We start from the raw sequence: 14,426 nt of genomic DNA on the forward strand, positions 1-14,426 counted from the left end.
TCAACAGCTGGACAGCGGTGCAAACGTTATTAGAGGTATGACAGAAAGAGCAAGCTTATAAAGAGAAACTTACAAAGGGAGATCTAAAACCCGTGCTCAGAGATTTTGATTTTTCTTTCCAAGTGAGCCAGATGAACCGGAAAATATCATTTTGGCTAATTAACATGTTTCTAATTTTAAATTACATTTTTTGCTAATTTGATCAGTTTATTATTATCTCTGAAGCACGTTTATGTCTACTGCACTTGGAGTTTCTGCAGAGACATGTTTCCACACGGAGACACACGTTACATTTGATTAATATCTAGTAAAATAAAATGTAATTTTTAATGTATCCTGAAGATTGAATTCTCCTAGCATGAACGGTGAAAAACAAGAATTCCAGTTTATTTGTAAATATGTTAAATTCTATTAGCTGATAGAAACCTGTCAAGAAACATGATCGGGAAAAAAAAAAAAAAAACAGTTTTCACTGCATGTGTTTTCAGCAATTCTGACAAAACAATAATTTCTGTATATAAAGAATTTTCATATTCTCCATGTATTTTTAGCCATAAAATTACATAATTTGGAGCAGGAAGACTGACACTGCTAATAGAACTACTAATGCCAAAGACATGCAGAGAGGTATTTGGAAAATATGAGTGCTAACACATAGGCATCCTGCTGAGGTTGTAAAATTAAGAGCTGCATTATTATTATTACTTGTATTTAGTATCCTCCATGATTCAAAATGGACCCAGTACAGCTCCTCCTGTCCTGCATGTCACGCTGTGCTGTTGTGAACACTAATGGCTGCTGCGTTTCCCATCCGAGCGTGTTCACTTCGCTGCTGGGCAAAGGTAACCGGTACCATGTTGTGCAATTCTGCAAGGCTTAATATAAACCTTGAATATCCATCCAGCAGCAAGAACCTATCGCAATGTCCATGATCGCACGGCTGGGAAGGATCTTGCACGGCAATTACGCTGCGGCTTTGCTTTTTTTTGTTGGTGGTGGTGGTTTTTGTTTGGCACCAAGCAGGACTGAGAAGCCCGAATTAGAATAAAGATGGTAACAGATACTGAGTGGGCTGAAGTCCACCGTAGGAAAAAAAAAAAAAGGGAAAAAATTAATTTTCTGAAGAGAAAGCACAGCAAATGGAAGTTACCAGGCGATCACGGGGGAGCCGCGGTGCCCGGGCCACGCGCGGGGCCGCGGAGGCTGCGCGGCGCGGGAGCCGCCTCACGCCGGGCGGGCGCGGCTGGCGGCCCCGCCGGGAGGGCTCTCGGGGACCCCCAGATTGGGCTTTTTTAGTTATTTTTCGCCAAGTCCCCGCAAGGAGGAGCGGGGGCCGCCCCGCTCCGCGCACCCCGCGGCCCCGCTCCGGCGGCCATGGCGGCCATGGCGGGCGCGGGGGCGGCGCCGCGTGACGTCTCGCGATGGCTGCGCGGGAGGGGGCCCGGCCGCTGCTCCCGGCAGCCATCGCGGCGGCGGCGGCGGCGGCGGCGGCGGGCGGACAAAGGGGGCGCCGCGCGCCCGCACCAGCGGCCCCGGAGCGGTGAGTGCGCGGGGCGGCCGGCGGGAGGGAGGGCAGGGCCCGGCCATGGCGGCGGGGCCGTTATGTCGTTGTCCCCCGCGGCACCGGGGCGGGGGAAAGGGCCGCACAGCGCCGAGGAACGCGGGTCACGTCCCGGAAACGCTCCCTTCGGGACACCGAGTGCGGCCTGGGAGGGACGAAGCGCGGCCTAAAAGCAGATGTGTCCCTGAAAACCCGCCCGGGGTCCGTCGTCCCGAGGCGGCGGTAGCCCGGGGCACACGCACTGCACGGGTGTCATCCCACCTATCCCGGTCTCAGTGCCAATCCCGATGTCTCTGGAGTGAAATCGGCGTTACCGTCACCCGCCCAGGGTTTGGAAAGCAGGAGGAGACAAAGAACTTAATGTGGGCCTAATAAACCTTAGTGCTGGTATCAGCTGGTGCGTGTTACAGCCATTTGCTCTAATAGGTAACGCTCCAGGAATGCTTCATCCGCGGAGCATCCCGGGAACGGTTATTAATTACGGTTATTAATTACACTTCACCCCATCCGGTAGAGGGGTAAACAACAGGGTGTTCGGCCCAGTCGTCCGGCCAGTTCAAACGTGACTCTCCACCTACTTAAACATTTTGCAGAACATGTGCCTGGATGGATTAGCACGCTGAGGTGAGGTTAACCAGGCGGCTCAAGGTCAGCGCGCGGCGGGGACGAGCGAGCCCTGCGCCCCGGCCCGGCGCCGTGCCCCGGGCGTCGCACGGCTCCCCCATGGCTCCCCCACGGCTCCCCCAAACATTTGCAGGCAGTTTAAACATTGGGTTGTGCAAGCGCGCGTTGAGGCCTCCAGAACCTTTCGAGAAGCAGAATATGAATATACCCGCTTCAGATGTTGTGCTGTATTTGCGTGAGGTCTAAAGGTAAAACGATTGCTCAGCTTGACATAGGAAAGGCTTCTGAGGAAGTTTGTGGCTTATTTTGTAAATACATGCTCAAGAGGCACACAGACTTCATCCATGAATTTGCTGGAGTGTATAGTGTTGGAAAACTTACGGTGTGCGTTTAGAGGTAGACTATGAGATATTGTAACAAAAACAGGTTGCACTGTCGTTAGTTTTTAAAAAGAGAAATGTGGAGATTAGGAGTCTGGTGAGGCTATTTTTGGATAAATTGCTTACAGGATGATAGTCTGTAGAGTTATTTGCAATTGTTAGAAAGAAGAAAAAAAAAACACCATTGAGAAGTCATGGTGATGAGGCTGTTGGAAGTCAAAACGAAACAAAAAGCTTCCACATTTGGTTTAATTTTTCAGTGGATATTGTTAAATAACATTGACTGAGATTTGTTTTTATTTCAGAGCCTAGAGGGAAGTTTCACTTCATGTGTTTTTTTTTTTCCTGTCAAGTTAAATTTATGAAGAGAGAGATTTCAAAGCAAACTCTGGCAGATCTGCGCTGTTGTGATACAAGCAGTGTTATATTTAGTAACTTCAGGGAGGAGAGATCCTTACTGAGCTAGAAGAATGACCAGTGGCAATTGTTGGTGTGGACTGCAGCGTGTTGGAACGCTGCTCGGTGTTGTTGAGGCGTCCTGGGAGGAGGAGGTCTCGCGGGATCCCTGCAGCGCGCGGGCTTCGCCGGGGCTGCCAGCGGGGGGATTCCCTCCGCACGGTTCACGTCGCACACGTGAGGGCACAGGCCCTTTGCAAAGGTTTGTTTGGGCTTAACCTCACGTTGAGCAGGTGATCGTGGTGACTGTTGACTGCAGTTGAGTCCCAGTGCCAGGAGCGTCTTGTGCAGTGCAGAATGGTGATACTGAGGTTTGAAGGTGGTCTGTTGGGTGGCTTTATCCTGAACGCTTACAGGACTGGTGCTTTACGCCCAGTCTGCACAAGTGAGTTCTGAAAATACAAACTTTCTCCTAAAGATTCCTTAAAGTTTCAGGTTGACGAGTGCTGTATGAAAGGGAGGCTATTAATAATAGTACCCTAACAAGCCTCCTCTGCATACGTGTCGTTTGTAACATGCTCTTTGGGAAAGGTGCTTCTACTGATGAGATATTACAGCCAGGTGACTTCTAAGACAAAATAATTGTTTCAAAAGGGGTGCTTGTTGCTTTCATAGGAATTTCACACAAATTTATAACCTGCACGGCACTGCTGTGTCAGCAGATGTGGGCGATAGGCCTGGGTTGGCCAGGTTTTCCTTCTGCCAGTTTGAGTGGTAACTTTTCCAGCCAAGGTAAATAAGAAAAGGAAGCAATAGCAGGATATACATTTTAAGATTAGTGGTTTTGAGCCTGCAAGTTTGTGGAAATCCTGGTTTATGCACTGCTTTTCTGGTAGGTACGTAGGAAAAGGAGCTGGCTGTTAAGCAGTGCTTAAACGTAAGGCATCAGCATCGTGCTGGTGATTCAAAATAATCTGAAACACCTAGTGGTAGTTTGCCTTTGGTTGTATGGTACATGGAAGAACATATTAAAATATGCTCCAAAGTATTTATTAGAAAAGCTAACATTTGATCACTTCAGAAGATTGCAGCACACATGCAGGCATGTTTGTAGTATATATAGGTTTGAGAATCTCTGGTTCTAATACAAGCTTACTGTATATTGCCTTGAATTAACTTTCCACAGGATTTTTATTAATGTTCTGCCTTTAAGAAGTTTCAGTCTAAATTGTTCTATATTTTTGTGAGCTGGCAGTTTTTTTCACAATAGATCCTCATACAGTCTTCATATATTTGAATGGAACAATGGTTCTTACTCAGCAATAGTGCATTGTGTTGTTAAAGAAATAACACCTAGACTGGCTGTGCAAAGTGATTCCAGAATTCTTCTGGAACAAAAAGGGTTTGCTAAAATTCCAGCACTTAAAATCCAAATTGCCATTTACAGACTTTTTTTTTTTTTTTTTTTTTCCTAGACCCTTCTTAATTAGGTAGCAGAACATCAGCTTGGAACGCCTGCACTGGAGATTTGTTTTCAGAATATTATTAGTAGCAATTCAGTGAACTGGAAATAAATCCCTGCTCTGAAAAGAAACTGGATCTTGGGGAAAGCGATTCCAGCAAGAACCATACTCTTAAATTCTACAGGGATGATTTTCTCTTTTTTTAAAAACGACAAAGCTGAAAAGCTTAGATTGTGAATTAGAACCAGATTCTTCAAATTTGAAGTTGTAAAAGGGACTACAAAAACAGTCTCCACATGTTCTAATGAACAACTAAATTTGTGTGCTCAGACATGAAACATCTGTTGCTCAGAGATGTAAATGTTATGATGTTTGTGACATAAAAATAGTTGTTTTCATTGTTTGTAATGCTAGGGATATGCTCTGCTAGAAATCTTAGAAAGTTAGTTTCTACAGGTGCTGCTAGTGCAGTGAGTACCTCAGTACCTGAAATAGCCTTTGTTTCATAAAGCTTCATCAAAAGTGGAACTTGCAGCTAGCAAGTCAGCAGGAAGCTAGTTGTGAGATTCTTTTAATATTTTTAATATTTTTTAATATTTTCTACTGTGGGATAGAGGAAACTTGATTAAAAACCTAAAAGAGATACAGTAAAATATGATGTTCTTGGAAAAGATGCATGTACCTGTTTTACTTTGCTCTGTCTCTGGTATGGAAAGTCAGTGATGAGTATATTCAGGAATCTGGTCTTAACCTTATTTCATGAATTAGATTTATAGTTATTGCTTGATCGGGTCATGGGTTCTGGTTTTAGTTCTGAAGTGACATTTAATAAAACAAAACTGAGGGTGGAAAAGAGAACTCTCATGGCTGTACTTTGACTAGAGGTGGTGGTGGAAGAATTCCCTTCTTAATTTTCAATCAAACAACAAATCCAAAATCTATTTAGTACTATTCATCCCAGCTATTTTTAAATCCATTGCCCTTAACTGTGCTCCAGTTGTAATAAGAGTTTAGTTTAAGCAAGGCATGAAGATATTCTCCATTCTTTTGTTCTGAATCTGCGACGTGCCCTACCTGAGCGCCTGCGCGAGCAGCTACGTAAGTTATTACACCTCATCCTGGAATGTTCTGAGGAGGTCACTGTGCAGCAGGATTCCTGCTTAAATTATCACTGTGACTGGAGCCTTGGGCTTCCTCGTTTCTGCTTTTTCTTCTATTAGTGTTAGTTTTGTGAGGTGAGGATGGAATTTTGTTTTTTGTTTGCAAATAACAGCATAAGCAATTTTTTTTTTAACGGACTGGGACCCCAAAGTGCTGTAGTGATAGGCTGAGGGAGTGCTTTTCTATTTACTTAATAGTGTTTTTACCTAGAGGGAAATCTGATGTGACTGTATGTTTATTTTCATATTTTTGAAGGAACTTAAATATAAATTCATAAACGTGTGTGTGTATTTATATGTATTTGTATGCACCAGTTTGCTATAGATTCATGGAAATAATCTTCCCTTTTCTCTTTTCCTTTTTTTTCCCCTTCAGAATTGCCAAAATGCTTTGGAATTCTTAAACGATTCAAAAACTGAAGTCTCTAAGGATACAAAATCATAAGAACACAAGAAGCAGCAAGGAGGATTCAGTGCCAATGCAGCAGCAAAAAAGACAGCCAGAGTTAGTGGAAGGAAATCTTCCTGTTTTTGTTTTTCCTACAGAACTTATATTTTATGCAGATGACCAGTCAACACACAAGCAGGTGTTGACTCTTTATAACCCCTATGAGTTTGCCTTAAAATTCAAAGGTGGGTTTCTTAGGCTAAGTTCTATTAAAGGGTTAGTTGGTGATCTTGAAGAGCCTAATTATAACTTGTGTAACAAATCATATTGGTGGCAAAACTAAACTTGTCTATCCATAAATCTGTTTATACGATTAGTGAGGTGTTCATGTTTTATTACTACTATTCTCCTTTCCAATTGCAGTTCTTTGTACAACTCCCAATAAATACACGGTGGTTGATGCTTCTGGTGCAGTGAAGCCCCAATGCTGTGTTGATATGTAAGTAAAAGTTGGTTATTTTTTTCCTAAATGTAGGACATCTGAGAATACCTTGATTTTCTTTATTTTTCAAGTGGTAGCAAATACCAGCATATATAGTATAAATTAAATTGAATAAGTATATAGTATTTTTCTAATCTCTGTATTATTCAGGTTGCCCAGTCTTTGCTGTTCTTTTGTTTTAGGGCAGAGGAACTAAAATATTGGATATATTTTCTTTTTAAAATTTTGTCTTTAAGCATAAGTAATGCTAGTAAGTGGATCCTGTAGTATAGTTGGTAAATGAGCAGTGAGAGTAACGTGAGCCTCTTCCAAGTGCTTTGTTATTTCTGAGAAGAAAAGCAAGACCCCCAGGGTTGGGATTTCTTTGTGAGAAATATTTGTTTGCAGATTGGCAAAATGAAAATGTATGAAGTTCTACTGAGCACAGTTTCCTGGGACATGGTTAATAAAGGTACTTTTGCCTACCTTTCCCCTTGACCACTGCTCTTGTGTTCTCTCTCTCTCTCTCTTTTCCTTGTTTCTCCTTTCAGGTCCCAACCTAATAAAAGAGAAAAGATGAAAATAGGTTAAGTTACCACAGCAATGTATGGGGCCTGTAGGCTGCTATAATTCAAAGCAAGGAAAACAGTAGATATTTAAGCTAAAATAGCTTGACCTTTTTCATCTTCGTTTGCCCTGTTATTTCTGTGCTGGTGTGTGTGAATTGTGGGTAGTCAGGTATGGCTAAAGGAGAGTATTAAGTACCTAAAGAGCAGACAGAGCTCTAGAAATTTGCCAGCTGTAACACCCGGGTACCTCTGGCTGATGAATGGCCATATTTAAAAACAAAACAAGAAGCACAACACTGCTAAATGATCTGTGTTTTGTCACATAAATATTACTGTGCTTAGGGGACTGGTCTTTTCCTTATGCTAGTTCCATTAAGTATAATTTAGAAAATTGTAGCGTCTCCCCAAATAGAGAGGATGTTAACAAAAAAAAGCTGTTTGGATTAATAAGTGTGAGTGGGCAGGGGGGATAATCTTAAAAACAGCACAAAACTGATCAGAAGATACAGGCATATTAGTGAGCTGTTCTGGTCTTTGAGAGTAGATGCCGATTGCCTTCAGGACCTTTTGACAAATGTCTTGTAATAACTAAATGAAAATAAGATGTGTGCTTGTTCCACGGGGTTTGTTTCTGTAGCAAAACCCCAGCCGGTTGGAGCGGTTGTTGTCTAAGGGCAGTGTTTACTGCTAGGATCTGAGCAGTGCTATGTTAGGTATGGCCATTTGCCAGATAAACAGATATTCTACAGAGCTTGTAATTATGCAATGATCTCTAAAAAGAAACAGGAGAATGTATCTGTTTATAAGGGTCTGCAGAGAAACATCTCTCTGCTTGGCAGCAGATGCATGTTCTCATAGCACAGTGTTATGTAAAGATTCTGTTTAGGTTGATAGTACCACGGCACTAAGAGCAGAAACAACATGTTAAAAAGAAGCGTTAAGGGAAAGAGGAAGCTGATGTCCTGATAGGTTGTATGAATTAAAATTGTTGGGGGAAAAAAGCCTTTTGTTTCAGCGGAGGCCGTTGCGCAGCCCGCAGTGAAGTTCCTCGTGCCGTGGGCTCGCTGTCCCGCTTCCGAAGCGGCGCAGAGCTCCGGTGTCCTGCGAGCTCCCAGCTGAGCTGACTCGCTGCTGCCTCTCGAACGGTCTATTCGAAACCGATAACAATTACAAGAATTAGCTCTGCGTTAATGATTGACTTTGTAGATATCTTGGTGTCGTATAGTTCCTTAACATGCAATCTAAAACATGTTTGGTGCAGCCTTTTGATGTATATGTTGTCAAAGTTACATTTCCTTTCTTGAAGCCATATCTTTTATTTATTTATTTTAATCACTTTTGCTGTTATTTTCTTTAAAATGTAAAGTAGCCTTTCAGGAGGAAAAAAAAAAAAAAACACCATTTTCCACATTCCACTTCAGAAAGCATAATTACAATCCATATTAACCCTAATAATTGATATGACTTCAAAAGGTACATGGCATCATTTTTTAATGCTAGCTATGTGAGTATTTTCATAGTATATTTGCAAAGAGGAGACAGCTGAGCAGAGGGTCTGTATGGCCTCTGACCGGTGTTTTTAAACCTGCTTTTTATGGGTCTACCAGACAGCATTTCACTGAAATACCATAGAATTTCCCAGGAAAACGCCCGTGTCTCTCGTTAGCGCTCGGGGGTTATGTCTGCGCTGCAGCTGCCGCCTCCGTGGGTGAATCCCACCCAAGTCCTGCTGCAGAGGAGCAGCTGGAGCCTCCTGCGTCTCAGGGCAGGGTGCCAAACGCGCTCGTACTCATGCAAAACAAAGCTTGCTTTTTTGCTATAGGGTGAGTTTTGCCTCTGAGGAAACCCTGTAACACTCAGTGCGGTTTCCTCAAAGCCAGGCTTTGGCATCACCCTGTCCAGGTGTTTGCGGGCCCTGCTCTCCTCTGCGTCCCTGTCCACCGCTGCCCCTCACACCTTCCGGACTGGCACAACCTCTGATAAAGGATCAGGCATCTATCAGATGTCCTGTGCTTCACTAACATTGGCAGCTGGGGCTTGGCTGAGGCTGAGGCTGTGTTCTGAGATGAAGAATTAAATATTCTTTTTGCCCAGCCAGTTGGATTTGGTACATTTGGGAACCAGAGAACCCTCTCGTGTGCAGCCAGCCTGGGAAAGGGAGAGGGCGAGATGAGATCTTCAGGAATGTTGAGTGGAAGAGGAGGGAATGAGGACCTGGGCTGTTGCACTGTATCTGTGTGCAGGGCAAAGAGGGGGCACTTGGGCTGCAGGATGAATTTCTACAGGAAAACTGTTTTATTAGTCCCTCTGTTCAAAAATGTTATTTTCCCCTACAGTGTGATTCGTCACAGAGATGTTCGGGCTTCTCACTTTGGAGTGATAGATAAATTCCGTCTGCAAGTGTCTGAGCAAAGCCAGAGAAAAGCACTGGGGAGAAAGGAGATTATTGCTACTCTACTTCCATCTGCCAAGGAACAGCAACAAAAGGAAGAGGAGGAAAAACGAATAAAAGAACATCTGACTGAAAGTGTCTTTTTTGAACAGAATTTGTGTCAACCAGGTAGCTGAAATCTTACTTTTACTCCTCAAGTCCTCTGGAACAATTTGAATAGCTCGAGTAACTAGAAAAAAGTGGACTAAATTAGTTATTATAATTACCTGCAAGATGGCCATCTTTATCTCTGAGGGATGGTAGTGCTCAAGAACCCCAACTGTCGCTGTTCTGTTTATGGTTGAGATCCTTTGTTGCCCAAAGTTTGCATCTTGTGCCCTAAAGAATACCTACTTGCATCCCTCTGATGCAGAATTTCTATTATAATCAATAGAACTATATTTTGTGTGTGTGTATATATACAACATATAGGATCCTGCAAAAGGATTGGGGTGTCCGTGTGTGTGATTTCCCTGGCCTTTTTGTTTCACAACATATGCCCCTTCTGAGTTTGTTCCAAAGCCTTAATCCCTGATTTCCTGATGAGCAGGAAATGTTGCCAGAACAATTTCTAAAGTGCTCCTTGTTCTGTGCCATCTCCCTTGTCGGTCTGCAAGGACAGAAAAATGCAGCTGCTAGCTGGAAACTGTGTTTGTAATGTACATGATGAGGTTATAGGAAGATCCCCAGTTAGAGAAAGCAAATCTGGAGGAGCTCTGCAGTCAGAACAAAACGTTTAAACTGTCTGAGGAATCTGATAATTCTTCCTAATACAAATGGCTATTCCTGTGTTTAAAAAGAAAATAATGGATTGGTGGAATTAAAATAGGATCTACTCTGATAGCTTCTTAGAGGACATAAAAACTTGATAGAAACATTGGCTCATTGGCTAATTTGTAGTGTGTCTCAAGAACTTGGATAGAGCTATTCAGCTAAGAGCGTATCAGCTGTTTTTAAAGGTTACAGTGTGCTTTTGAGTAGGGCCCACCTACTGAACTGCAGCACCGTAAGGAACACGCAGAACAGAATTTCACCTTAGTCTGTATTTCCTCAGTAATACTGCACTGCCAGAGCGCTTTGCACTCTCAGTTTCACAGTGTCTTTCAAATGCTGCTGCTTTGTGGCATCTAAACCGCTCCTGGCAGGTGCCACCACTGAGTCCTGTAAGGAAAGAAGGGAGCTAATCTGGCCCGAGAGGATCTCTGCCCTTTCCTGCAGCCAGGGCTGGGTGGCTTTGCTGTTTGTTTGGAGAAGCAAGCAGAGTTTGCTGCCTGTGCTGCTCCTTGGGCTGTTCTTTCCAAATAGATTACTGCAGGAATATCAAGGCATGAGTTGGGATGTGTAGTGAAACCTCCAGCGCTGCTGAAACCATTCAGTTGTCATGACTCTGTGTGTGTATGTGTACACACATATACATATATATACATATATACACACACACACACATATATATATATACACACACACATATATATATATACACACACACATATATATATATACACACACATACATATATATATACACACACATATATATATATATACACACACATATATATATATATACACACACACACACACACACGCTTGGCCTGTCAGGTTGTTTTCCTGCAAAAGGGAGGGATTTGATAAGTCCTGTGAAAACAAGTTCCAGCATCAGGCTTAGAAGAGGGAGCAGCTTTCTCACCGCAAAACGCAAAAGACCTAGGAAGATGGGCTTAAGTTTTGTCTCATTTCCTCCCTTTCTCCAAACTTCAAAGAAAAAATAAAATGTCCTACAACAGATACTTTTGCAAAATATTTAACATTTATACTGCTTAGATATTCCTTTCAATGCATATAACTTTGTTTTCCAGAACACAGAACTGCCTCATCGGGACCTAGTTTACTGACCGTCTTCCTGGGTATCGTGTGCGTTGCAGCACTGATGCTACCTACTCTGGGGGACATGGAATCCCTGGTGCCTCTCTACCTCCATTTAAGTGTGAATCAAAAGTTAGTAGCTGCTTATGTTTTAGGTAAGTATTTTGGATTTTGTAACTGTTTTCCTGCAACTTCTGTAATTCAGGAAAATTTCTCCCATGTTTGCTTGTTATCATAAGTATTCTGGGCCAGATTTTAGTTAACATTTGTAATGAACAGGCCCTAGCATGCCAATTTCACCTTCATTTGGTGACTGGTCAAATTACCAATGCCTATAATCTGCCAACAAAGCTGAAAGGAATGTGCTGTAGTTTCTTATTCTTATATTGAAATACAGAGTTCTAATACTGCAGAAGCTAGAGCTCTTCTGTTATTTTAAATTCTCTTACCAGCCTCTACGACTGGTTTGAAATTCTCCTTAATAAGGAGTTGAAATGTACTCGAGCTAACAGACTGTTGCCTTCCACAACTCTTCTTGACTTGTATTTTGCTCCTAAACTAGCAAGCCTTAAAAAATTGCATGTTTCAATTCATATGACTATTTTTCTGTAACTGTTTCAGATTTGAAGAACAGTCATACTAAACTCATTCTGCTGTCCCACTACCTGGCAGAAATCAGGAGTTAAAGGAGAGGAGCTAGGGAGCCTCAAACTGATAGATAGAGGTGAGGTAGCAATGGAAAAAGATGCAGGTTCTCAGTGGTTAATGCACACACTCATTTTAAAGACTGACTCGTTCAGTGAAATGATGTTGAAATCCGCCTGACACTAACAAACTCTTTGTCTGGGAAGACGGTGATGTATTTTTGGATCAGGACCTTGCAGTATCCCTTTATTTTTAACTTTAGTCTTGAGAATTACTCCAATTTCAGCTGGTACTAATTACAGTAGTCAACTATGTGACTCCATCTATTTGCAACAATTTACCTCTCTCTACCTGGGCTACAATATAGAAGTTCTCACCAGTTCTGATTCCTTTGGTAGCCGCGTTCTTAAGTACGTGGACTCTTCTGAATGCGGTTCTTGTTCCCAAGGAACACAGGTTGAGTGCCCTTGAAGATGAAGACACCCTCTTCCACGGCCAGGAAACACAGGGAGGTTTAGCCTTTAACTGAAAAGGGAATTTTACACCACACCAACTGCACGACATGACGTATAAGAACTATTTTATGAGAAATGTGTTACAAAATAAACTGCCTATTACTGAATGTCACTATATAGGTGGTACAGGCTTTCTGTTATGCTTTCTGTAACCTCTGGTGCTAGTCTGCAGGGATTTAGATAACCTAAAGCTGAGGCCTCTTCCAGTTCTTGCCATACTGATTTTCTAAGCTAATGTACATCTTAACAAATACTTGAGCTATAGTTTCTATTCAATGGATAAAAAACTTACCTAACTGAAGGCAGTGTTGCATCTTTGTTCTGTCATACCTCTATCTTTGAAATCCTTTATGTAGGAAACAATTTTAATTAGGATGTAGTGGTGAGATAGTAAAATAATCTCAGCAGTTTCTTTGTCCATGGTGAGATCTCTGCATGTTAGCTGAACTCTCTATAGTGAAAGGCTATTATATTAATATTTGCTGAGCCTGGAAAAAAGCATGATTGCCTGAAAACTCAGAAAAAAAAGTCAATAAAATTACTGTTTTCATGTTACATAAGGTGGAATTCAACCCATTTTTTTCCACATGCCTCCTTGCCTTCTACAGTGTGTGTACTCCCTAAGAATTTGCAGATTAGTGCTTTTTTTTCTAGATCATTACATCATTAAAGTGAAGCTCCAGTATGTTATGAGTAGGTTTTTAGTCCCACAACTCCTGCTTTCATCTGCTGGACCCCTCTTTATATTTATTTTTTAACCTTTAGCTATGAGAGCAGCTCTTTCCTCTCGCATTTTAACGGTCCCAACACAGAGGCCGCAGAGAGTTCCCAGTACAGACCGAGGGAAGCCTAATGATCAAAGGAGAGTTTTGGACAAAGATGCTATTCTGCACGGAGCAGAGGAGTCTTGTAGTTTTCCATTAATCTGCCTTAGTGATGATTCAGCATTTGGGAATAGCTATGGGCAGCGTAATTCAGTTAAATTTGCCCTCTTGTATGCTAGTATTGTGCTTACCTAAGGTAAAATCTCAATGACTTTTTTTCTAGCAAAGAGCTCTACACTTTTTTGTAGCACTTGCAGCTTCTTTTGAAAGGTCTGTTAGTAGGTTTAGTGCACTTGGGTTTAGTTTCCTACACTGACTTTGACTACACCAAGATCTGGAGCAGCAGCGTTTCCGTGGGCCTCTCTAAATGCATTCTGCATGCATCTTTGCTCTCATCTGATTTTCTGACCTGTCACAGGCTAACTGACTCTTCTGTCTTTTGAATGTTTTATTTACTGAAATTAAAATGTCTAGTTCTTAATTCTTGTCTTTCAGGTCTCATCACCATGGTTATTTTGAAAACATGAGCAATGATTTAATAGGATGTCAAACACCTGACTGTATATTCACATCCTGAATGTGGACTGCCTTTTACTCCCATTCGGCTCATTAAGACGCTAGCAAAGCTGTTCAGTGATTTAAGATACCTTCAGAAGTGTAATATATTTTAACTGTGTATAATAAATGAAAGACTCAAGCACTTTTACGTGCTTCTGTAACAGACAGCTATGAAATGTTCAGTGATACCTGTGAAAATAATTTGAAAAACTTTTATATCTACACCTACTGTACAAAATCCTTATTAAAACAACATTTGTTATTTTTAGTCTATGTTCACATCATGTGATCACTACAGAAGCAAACTGTCCTATGTAAAACATTCACGTGGTTTGCGGTTGTACGTACGGAGATCGCTGCGTAACACTTCTGTATCCCTCCTGCAAGGATGAAAGTCATGCCTAATCGTGGAAGAAGATTAAAAATTCCATCAGTGAAACTATGAAATAAACCATTAAATTTAGGTGAAGTAGTAGTTCTCAGATTCCTTACTTCATTATTACAAGCATACCACTGAGTGCTTTTCTTACCTGGGGAAATAATTTCTGCAACAGCCATTTTTTTTT

General features: G+C 42.0%; 1 protein-coding gene across 2 annotated transcripts; it reads left to right on the top strand.

Moving 5' to 3' along the window:
• Positions 1-1,470: 1,470 nt before the first annotated feature.
• Positions 1,471-14,426, top strand: MOSPD1 (motile sperm domain containing 1). Of its 2 annotated transcripts, none has more exons than XM_088538552.1 (6): positions 1,471-1,540; positions 5,961-6,217; positions 6,396-6,471; positions 9,359-9,582; positions 11,312-11,473; positions 13,798-14,426. In XM_088538552.1, exons 2-6 carry the CDS (start codon positions 6,064-6,066, stop codon positions 13,827-13,829), a joined length of 648 nt encoding a protein of 215 aa, XP_088394678.1. In that variant the 5' UTR covers positions 1,471-1,540; positions 5,961-6,063; the 3' UTR covers positions 13,830-14,426. The 2 variants fall into 2 exon arrangements, with proteins under 2 accessions (XP_088394678.1, XP_088394679.1); XM_088538553.1 differs by lacking the exon at positions 13,798-14,426 and adding an exon at positions 11,940-12,101.

Source organism: Tinamus guttatus, unplaced genomic scaffold, assembly GCF_059628265.1.
Source record: "Tinamus guttatus ecotype Peru unplaced genomic scaffold, ASM5962826v1 Tinamus_guttatus_pri_ptg001087l, whole genome shotgun sequence".
NCBI classification, from domain to species: Eukaryota; Metazoa; Chordata; class Aves; order Tinamiformes; family Tinamidae; genus Tinamus; species Tinamus guttatus.